We start from the raw sequence: 9,691 nt of genomic DNA on the forward strand, positions 1-9,691 counted from the left end.
CACCCCACCCCACACCGCCGCGCCCGACTGCAGGGGCGGGAGGAGGGCCAACCTAAGGCAACTGTGGACACTGTGTGTCGGTCGCCAGAGCCATGCGACGCGCAGTGTTTTCCGAAAGGTTTGGCGCGCGGAGGAAGAACAAGGAAAAGCACGACAGCGACGCGTGGTGTGAGCGCCGGTGGTGCACTGGCAAACTGAAGTGTTCAACTGGCTTGCAACTCCCTTTACCACTCGAATACTTCCCTGTGTTCAGGTTTCCAGTCAAACACTTCCAGTGCTTCAAATTCTACAGAAAAAACTGCGATAAAGTTGCCTGTTTTGTTTGAGTGAATGAATTCAAATGAATGAGCTCCCGTCAATTATCTATTACTTGCCTGGCTAAAGCCCTTACCTGAAACGATGAGACGAACTGAACTTAGAACAGGATCGAGCTAAACTTCGACTTCGTAAACCTTCCCGTCAATTACATGTTCAGTTTTTGGTGTAGGCAATCACTTGCCAGCCGACCAATCATCCCTCGTGTGGTTTGCCCAACGTCAACCGGGCTCCGCTCGCTCTGCACGCGAGTGGGTCTCGTTTTCCAAGACGAAGGGAACCCCTCGGAATGAGAGGCAGCCCGGCCCAGCAGCCCGAGGGCCCCGCTATGCTCGACTCCTGCAGCGACTCCAGTCATCATCGGAATAAACTGGACGGGCCGCGACCACCTCGCGGCCCTGCTGCCGGCCGAGGTGGGGTTTTGCGGGTCTGTGTACCGCCGAATAATCCCCCTTAATTGGCGATAGCCAGCTCTGCCAATTATTGTGCAGAACGCTGATTACAACCGGCGGCACCAGCGTCAGGAGGAGGTCGTTGGAGACGGCGGGCGCCGTGCGGCCCGGTCGATGCGCTTCTACAGAAAACGGTGGCCGCGTCATTACCGGAACACTGCCGAATTGTTTTCCTTGTGAGGCAGAGAGAGAGAGAGAGAGAGAGAGAGAGAGAGAGGAATGTGTCTCAAATTGGGCCGGTGTCTGTCATTCTTACCTCTCGTCTCATCTATCTTATTATCGCCAGCACCTCGTTATCCACCCCTTCCAGCGGCAGCGGCAGCGGCAGCGGCACCCCTTCAATTCTTCCTAAAGCCTCTCCTCTCTCCAGTCCCTCACTCCTCCTCTCCCTCACCCACTCTCCGGCCGCCCTTCTCTCTCTCCAAAGCGCCTAATTCCCTCTTTGCTAGTAATTGCATGAGTCACTGAAATTCCATTATTGTAATTAGCCTTTCGTAGCAGCGCGGGGCAGTCTGTTTCCGGGGGGTCTCACTTCTCTCTTTCCTTTCTGGCTGTAACCCCACTCCTCCTTCCTCTTCCCTCTTGTCTCTGGACCAGAGCGTCGCGCTCCTACGAAGGCGGACTGGATTTGGATTGTTATTGTCATCGGCTCCACCCCGGGCAGCCCGTACAGAAAAAAAATAGATCTAGAATATCCAGCCGAGACAACATATAGACAGATTGAAGTAATGCAGCCTGCTACGAGACATTCTGGAGACGGAATTGGAGGCACCGTAGAGCTGTGCAGGAGACATCGTAGAGTCGTCGGCGGTGTCTCGTAGGTGTATCCATAAAGTCTCGAAAAGGAATCTGCCTCGAGGCAATGCCGAGACATTTTTCTGGAGACTCCGTAGAGCCATTTTCGAGACGTCGAAAACGAGACAATCCGGAGTCATGTCCGGAGACATTCCGAAGTCAGATGCGAGACATGTGAGAGGCACCGTGGAGACATTCTAGAGACATCGTGCAGCAGAAATCAGTGAAAACGCAACGGGCGGGCGCGAGGTCAGATCTCTCCGAGGCATTTGAAGGATCACGAGTCCCTGAAGTATATTTAATTGAATGTTCCATAACGTATCGTATCATTGAGTGTAATTTCAAAGTTTCCACCATTTTATTGGATTTCATTTGACATAATATGACTCCAAAAAAAGCTAGTCAATTTAAGAAAATGATAAACCTTGTTCTGATTTCAATGCGCCTATCCTACCTAAGTTTGCGATATTGGCTATAATATTGTTCGGTCCCTTACAAGTCTATGACAATTGGGAAAAGAAGTTGTCTGTTTAATAATCATTTTTAAATGTCCTATTGAAAGATAAGGTGACTTCCAATTATTCTTCAAGTAAACACCATAACATTTACTTGAAATAAAATAAAATAAGGATTTTGTTAGAAGTTACAAAACTAAAAGTGTAATACAATATTTGGATTTCTTTTTTAAAATTAAAAAGGAAATGTATTATGCTCAAAGCCTATCAGAGTCGAAATGGGAAAGTTATTAGCCCCCAAATTGGTAAAAGTGTGCAAAAACGGCCAAATTGTCAATTTGGCGGACAATAACTTTGCCATTTCGATTCATTCCGATCGTCTTGGAGCATAAAACATGTTCGTTTTCTTTTGTCAAGATGAGTCGGACACATTAGTTACCTTTTTACAATTCCACCGAGCCAGTACTCCCCCCCCCCCTCTCCATTTTCCGTACGTAAACACTTAAACCATTCCAAATATCACTTTCGTTTCTTTTCGCCAGACACTCGCGAAACTTCGCTGGTCGAGTTCCGCAACTCGCAAAACTTAGAACGGCCCACTCGGTTTGACTATCTGACAATTTGATACTTGTAAGGAAGATTCGAAATCGTGAGGTGAGTGAGTAGCCAGCCGGGGGGCAGGGCAGGCCGTCACTCAGGTTAGCCAAACGTAACAACAAAAAGCCGCTGCTTTTCAAATGAAAGAGTTAAATCTTTCAAATCAAACCTTTACGAACGAAAAGTTCCCACTTGGTTTTCCTTGAACTATAGATGTTTAGTCAAACTCGCATTCCGTCCATGATCTAGCCGTTTTCCAGAAAAAGTGGAACGTAAACACAGACAGACAGACTGACGACGGAGACATCGCCTAACCCCTCATTGACTTGGACTGAGCTTCGCTCAGTGATTAGCTTCGCTCAGCGAAAAAGAGACAGTCAGCATGAATCGGTGTTTCAGTGGTTGATGGTATTTATTGTCGAATACTGAGTACAATCGTCAGTACCGGTGCACTGCAAACTTAGACAAGGGGGTAGCTAGCCTCGGTGGCGATACCACAGTTGTTCTTCTTGTTGCGAGCCATCTTGATGTAACCTTCCTCACCCCAGGAAGTGCCCCATGAGTTCTTGACGATCCAGAACTCCTTGTTGGGCCACTCGCTGCCGTAGCCGACGGCGAGCACACCGTGGTCCAGGGAGTAGGAGGAGCAGGCAGGCTCGTAGTAGATACCGCTGGTGTACATCTGGAAGCTCCAGTTGCTGGCGTCGATGGCGACAGACACGGGGCCAACCTTCTCGACGGCGTCACGGAGGGCGCTCTCGCTCTCAGACTGGACGTCCTTGTAACCAGTGTTGACACCAGCGTTGTTCTCAGCCTTGTAGAGGCAAGAGCCACCGTCCTGTCGATAACAACAAAAACATAAACATTTGTCCAGAAGCGTGAACGTGCGGCAGCTTTAGCGCCTAAGGTAAGGTCGGTGCGTCACTCACCTCAGCGGTGTAGGGGTAGCTCTCCTCGGTGTCGATACCGCCGTTGCTCTTGATGTACGCGAAAGCGGAGTCCATCAGACCACCGTTGCAACCCTGGTTACCGAAGTCCCAGGAGCAGTCGACCAGGTTCTGCTCACTGAGGGAGACCAGGTTCTTGTTCTTCAGGAAGAGCTGACCCTCGAGGGAGCCGGTCTGAAAAACAACCACTTTCAATGAGCTTTCTGCGATGTAAGTACCGCTCACTGTGCATGTTTAGGTCTTGTTTCTACTTACGGCGGAGAAAGACCAGCAGGAGCCGCACTGGCCCTGGTCCTTGATGGGGGTGACGGCGCCCTTGGACCTCCAGTCGACCTTCTTGCTCCAGGGCCAGGAGACGTTGGAGGCGGTGTGGACGAAAGCGCTGGCCTGCTTCAGGCCGCTGCGGTAACCGTTCAGCTTCTCGGTGACCTCGTGGGTGTGCTGCAGTGACAACAAAAAATAAACTGTTAGCGTGACGAACTGGGTGTATTTGTTGTTAGATCACTTCCTGATACATCCGCTTGCAAAATAACTTACCATGTCAGCGTACTGGTTGTAGCCGACCTTGAAGGTGACCTCGCCGCTGGCGAAGCGGTCGTTGTGCTTGGCGATCCTGATGGCGTTTTCCTTGAACACCTTGGCCCTGTAGGCCTCCTCGACCGCGTTGGCGTAGGTCTTGGCGTGGGTGGCCTTGAAGCTCTCCCAGTGGGCCTGGATCTCCATGTCGGAGGGGATGGCGGCCATGGCGGCCACCACGCAGGCGGCGAGAACGATGAGGACCTTCATGATGTCTGCAAAAAAGAAGAATGAAAATGTAGAGTGCGGCACACTGTGTGGGGAACGGTCCAATCTACGAAATGAAGTTGCAACTCTGCATTGGCAATGACAACTTAATGAATAAGGGTTTAATTTTTTGACGGTAGACTTAAGTCATAAGTCATAAGTTTATTAAAATAGTAGTGCGAGATAGTACCGCAACAGAACATTTTAAAAAATGTCGTTGGTCATGAATGATTAATCAACGCGGTGCATGTGCACACTGGCAAAAGGAGAACCAATTGAGTTAGCCAAAAACACGGTGGAATACTTTGCTGTGACAAACCAACCAGCTCTTAGTTATACCCTATGACCGAGCCGCAGCTTTCACCGTTCAGTACTTACCGGAGACAGTTTACTCTGTGCCGATCACTGCCGAAAGGTGCTCCTTTATACCTTGATCGGCATGAATCTCGGTGTCTTATCTTTTCTTGATCTTGTCCGATGTCATGTTGTGAAGTACAGCTGAATGGTAGTGTTCAAGTGATAGGAGGCACCACCGAGTGGAAGTGACAAGGTGGAATCGCTCGAGCGACAGGTGTCTGACTTCTAACGACGTACTTGGCGCTGTGGTGCTGCGGCGCTATCCGGTTACACAAAGTCACAAAGTTCAATCTGCGGCTGCCCTCTCATTTCCTTATAGATGTGCTATCAGTATGTTACGATGAATTTTGTGCAAACGTATTATGGATCACAAATCGTCCATAATATGGATGAAATTGTCCGTATTACAGACAATGTGATCCATATTAAGACATGCCCGCGGGACACCGAGCAGTAGCGGTGACTGGCGGACCAGGCACATCGAAGACACAGGCCGCGGACAGCTTCTGTTCGCTGCCTCGCCCCGCTGCTCCCCTCCAAATTCACTGTGGCCTAGTGGATACAGCACCCGACTTTGAAGCGAGAAGTTCTCGGTTCGTGTCGGACCGGCGGCGCGCTCTGGCGCCCGCTGCGTTTTCACTGATTTCTGCTGCGCGCTGTCACTAGAATGTCTTCACGGTTCCTCCCACATGTCTTGCATCTGACTTCGGAATGTCTCCGGACATGACTCCGGATTGTCTCCAGTTCGACGTCTCGAAAATGGCTTTACGGAGTGTCCAGAAAAATGTCTCGGCATTGCCTCTAGGCAGACTTCTCTTCGAGACTTAGTGGATACACCTACGAGACACCGCCGATGACTCTCCGATGTCTCCTACGCAGCTCTACGGTGCCTCCAATTCCGTCTTCAGAATGTCTCGTAGCAGTCTGCATTACGTCTTCAATCTGTCTATACGTTGTCTCGGCTGGTGACATTCTAGATCACACTTTTTCTGTACGGGAGGCGCGCCGCAGGGGCGGAGGTGCAGTCGGTTGCAGTTCCATGCTAACCGGCCAATCGCCGACCCCCGCCGCCGTTCGACAAACTAATGGGCATCTGCTGCTGTTGGCCGATGGTGGCGGCGGCGGTGGTGGCTGGTGGTGGTTTGCGAGCGCCAAATTTACTACCTGTCGGTGTTGGTTATCTGACTACCCACTCTCGCCCACCCGCCGGGCATAACTAGAGCCCCCGGGAATGTAGGCCGAAGAGCGAGGCGGGGCCGGGCGGGGCGGTCACCCCTTCCCTTCCTCCGCGGACTGGAGTGAGCGGCAGAGCGCCGATCCCGGGCGCCCCGGGGCCCGTCCATAAACTGTCCTATTGACGGGCTGCCTGGTCCCGCCCGGGGCCTCTACCACCGTGGCCCCCCTCGTGTGCCGTATCCAAGGCACAACCAGGGATCAAACTCTTAGTGTGCTCAAAAATCTTAGGTGGGAAATCGTTTTATTAACTCCTTCCCTATGCCCATATAAGAGCAATGGATCACCTATCGCGTTAATGATTTCGAGTTTTTCGCGCATGACTTGACACTAATTGAATTGTCTGCATCCGCTGCAAACCCAGTCGCAGAAGTGCTGCTGAGCTACATGCAGCTTGCAGCGCGGGGCCCCTAGCCTGCTGAGCTCGACATTTGGGATGTGCTATAAATCTATCGCGAGAGAGAGAGAGAGAGAGAGAGAGAGAGAGAAAGAGAGAGAGAGAGAGAGAGACGGTAGTGGAGGCGCTTAACTGTGCGGGGCGCCCATCCTCACCTGTAATTACGTGGCCGTCCACTCCTGCAACATCCTGTAACTCCCTGCAGAACCTTGTCTTCTTCGCTCGGGCATAGTAGTGGGGTGAGTGAGCGGCCCGTGTGAGTTATGACCCCCCCGCCCGAGCTTTTGGGCGCACGAATCCATCCATCCATCCATCCATCCATCCATCCATCCATCCAGCTCCATCATCCACGTGCATCCCCCATGTTGCTGCACCCTTGCCCCCACTGGGACGGGCTGTCTCTCTCTCTTGAGGCATTATGCTGCACGCCTCTTGAATATTTCTGCATACATCGCGCCCGTCCTGCGAAAAAAAGAAAGAAAATATGCAAGAATTAACACCTTTTTGCTTATTCATACGCGTCGGCGGCGGCGGCACCGTCGTCCACTGCCGCCCCCTCACCGGCCGCCCCGTCACTTTCGCCTGTATACTCCGGACCTGCCCCACCTGCTACTACTCGACCCCATTGTGGTCGGTCGCACTTGGGGATTCAAAAATCGGGAAGTTGGGGGGAAAATTCGTTACTTTTCCCGAAAAAATTGGAAATGTTTGCATTTTTTCTGAAAAATTGGTTTAATATTTACCTTTTTCAGGAAAAAGTTTAAACCTGCCATGAAAAATTTTATGAACATTTACTGGCAAATTAAATCCCTAGTCGCACTGAGAGCAGAGACGCGTGGCGTGGCATGGCGGCGTAGCGTGGCCCCCGTGGCCCCTCTTCTTCTGCCCCGCGACGCCCCGCCACGTGTGATTACGCGCTTCCGCCTATCGTGGAGATGGTCCAGCAGCGCCACGCATTTAATAGAATGGGGCAGCAGCCGCTGGTCTGGTCCAGAGGGCGAAGCGAGCACACACACGACTCTGTATTTCTCTCCCTTAGCTCTCCTCTCCCTCCCCTCCTCTCTCTCTCCCGCTCAAGCCCCCCTCCCCTCACACACACACCACAAAGTCAACTCACAAAAGTCAGCGAGCGCGTCGCAATCAAGGAGACCATGGGGCCACAATGACATTGTAAACGCGGTACACTAGAGTTGATTAAAAATTCAAAGTAACACTCGCGCGCGCGCTTGCTTGTCGTTCTTTGGGGTGTGATCCTGTGTTTCTAAAGTTTCGCCCGGGAAAATAAGCGGCTGTTTTTATACATGTTTTTGTATACTCGTCTGGGAGAGTGGCTACTTCTGGAACAGGCTGCTGTCATAGGCTGGCCCTCCTCTGGCTATACTGCTGAAACCTTGCTGAATATAAGATCCAGAGGATGGCTGTTCACTCTCTTTTAGAAAACTTGCCTAGTGACTACACTTACTTAAGTTTTGTGCTGTTGCATTTACTTCTTTCAAAACAGACAGCAGCACTAAACCTAAGTCGCCATCAAGAATATTTTCCAGTTAAATGTTTAGAGTTTGCTTCTTTAGCAAGGCTGCTCAGAAGCTGACCCTCTGGCTGCGCTGCTGGAGCAGAGGCTGCCGCCGGAGCAGGCTGCTCGGAGGCTGACCCACTGGCTGATCGCGCTCCCTTGTACTCCCTTCCGCGAGCTCTCCGCGAGCCCCCCGCGCGCCCTCCGCGAACTCTCTTACTACTGCGTCTCTGCCATGGCTCTTTCTCGAGCTCTTCCTCTCCTACTAGATTAGCCACATCCAGGCTACCCTGAGCACGCGCGCAAACCACTGTCATTTTTTGTCGCGCGGACTCTTCTCGGTTCTCTGGAGTTCGAACGACAAGAACAGAGCACACGAAGCAGGGCGAAGAGACGAAAAAATAACGGTAGTGATCTGTAGTTTCCTTTTCTTTTCTACGTGTAGGTGTCGTCCGCCGGCCTCACCCGCCCCTCCCCATTTGTCTTGTGGTGACAGAGCAATTCTCGAAAGGTATCAAAAGGTCATCGATGTGGCTGTGAGGGCCGGCCCTAGCCCTGCCTATGCTGTCTATTCGCGTCCGATTCCGGAAAGCGATCCATCGACGCGGAGCGTCCATCTGTCAGTGAAAATCCTGACGTCATCCTGTCGGGAGTCCTGCTGGGGGTCCTGCGGGGCGTCCTGCGGGGCCTCCACGCTGGTCGCAGTCAGCCCGGCCCTGTGCTCTGGCGCCGGTGTATTTGAACCTGCGACCTGCGACCCCGTCAGAGGGGCGCTCTCTGTCTCCCCATGTGGGTCACATTCGTCCTGCTGCGCGGGTAGGAGAGGCGGGAAGGTAGGAGGAGGCAGAGAGTAAGAGTGTGGGCTATTCTCGTTGACAAGGCAGTTGGCAGTACTGGATCGCCCCCCCCCCCCCTTACCCCTCTCTCCTCACACACACACACACACGCACACGCAGAACCCACACACGAGTTGGTGGTACAGCACTACTTCACCGCTCCCCAGGCGCCGTGCCGGCCGGGATAAAAGCGTGTCAGGCGGCGAGCGATCTATGGCGGAAAATCACGACTTAACGCACTGTCGCCCTCCCCCTTTCCTGCCACCGCCACCACTCCGCGCCACGCCCCGCCTGACTGGGTGCCGCTCAGCCGCTGACGGGCCTAAACTCCCCCCCTGCCTGCCTCCGCCCCAAAGAGCTCTCCTAGCCGCACCCAAACCATCCGGCGGCGGCCTGCGCCTGCTGGCCCTGGCCCTGCGGGAGGCCCTGCGGGGGGCTTGACTATTCTGAACCAAAGGCATTGTGGCGCCGACGCCCCGCCGACGGGTCATGCACCCTGGTGGCGCTTCCGGCCGGGTCAATACACAGGAAACTGTGTTGCACACTTTTGCAACACTGCAAGAACGGGTTGCGAATGTTAAATTCTTGGGATTTCATACTTTTAATGAAAACATTTCGCACACCTGTGATCGCTGTGTCCATAGAGTGCAAAGGAAAATTCGTCCATCTGCAAGTGTGTTCCATTTCCACCCTTTAGTTTACTGCGCTTGGATCCCCTCCTGTCCTGGCGGTGTTTGGTGCCCCCACTCTAACTTTGTGCTGATCTGTTTGTTGCAGGTGAGTCTGAGGGTGCCGAGGACGCCGCGAGAGCCTCGGCGAGAGCCAGGGAGGGACGGCGCCCGCTATTGCTCCCAAGGGTAGGTAGGGGCCCGTCCGCTTGCGTCGGCCGCTGTCGTGGGGAGAAGAATAAGGCGTGTAGGGGCGCCGTAGAAGTAGACGGCACTGTGTCCGTGTCCCTCACAATGCAGCAAAGAAGCGGAGCAAGGTTCGTCTAGCACGCCATTGCAAAGG

The 9,691-nt window shown here is 52.9% G+C and overlaps 2 protein-coding genes across 11 annotated transcripts in view; one reads left to right on the plus strand and one right to left on the minus strand.

The window, feature by feature from the left end:
- The window catches only part of LOC113203294 (collagen alpha-5(IV) chain-like), a 188,995-nt gene that overhangs the window by 22,235 nt on the left and 157,069 nt on the right, over positions 1–9,691 (plus strand). The gene's annotated exons all lie outside the window — the stretch shown is intronic.
- Positions 3,008–9,691, minus strand: part of LOC113203300 (procathepsin L-like) — a 601,094-nt gene continuing 594,410 nt past the window's right edge. For 5 of the 7 annotated variants that reach the window (XM_052266675.1, XM_052266673.1, XM_052266671.1 and 2 more), the window contains exons 2-5: positions 4,099–4,352; positions 3,817–4,002; positions 3,544–3,735; positions 3,008–3,452 (exon numbers count right to left, since the gene is read on the minus strand). In XM_052266675.1, coding sequence (XP_052122635.1) covers positions 3,075–3,452; positions 3,544–3,735; positions 3,817–4,002; positions 4,099–4,347 — 1,005 coding nt within the window. In that variant the 5' untranslated portion in view covers positions 4,348–4,352 and the 3' untranslated portion in view covers positions 3,008–3,074. Of the gene's footprint in view, positions 3,453–3,543; positions 3,736–3,816; positions 4,003–4,098; positions 4,353–4,534; positions 4,563–4,722; positions 4,869–9,691 lie in introns of those variants that run through there. The other 2 variants (XM_026417911.2, XM_052266670.1) reach the window with 2 other exon arrangements.

The sequence above is a fragment of the Frankliniella occidentalis genome, unplaced genomic scaffold (genome assembly GCF_000697945.3).
Source record: "Frankliniella occidentalis isolate FOCC.00 unplaced genomic scaffold, Focc_3.1 Scaffold41, whole genome shotgun sequence".
In the NCBI taxonomy this organism is placed as follows: domain Eukaryota; kingdom Metazoa; phylum Arthropoda; class Insecta; order Thysanoptera; family Thripidae; genus Frankliniella; species Frankliniella occidentalis.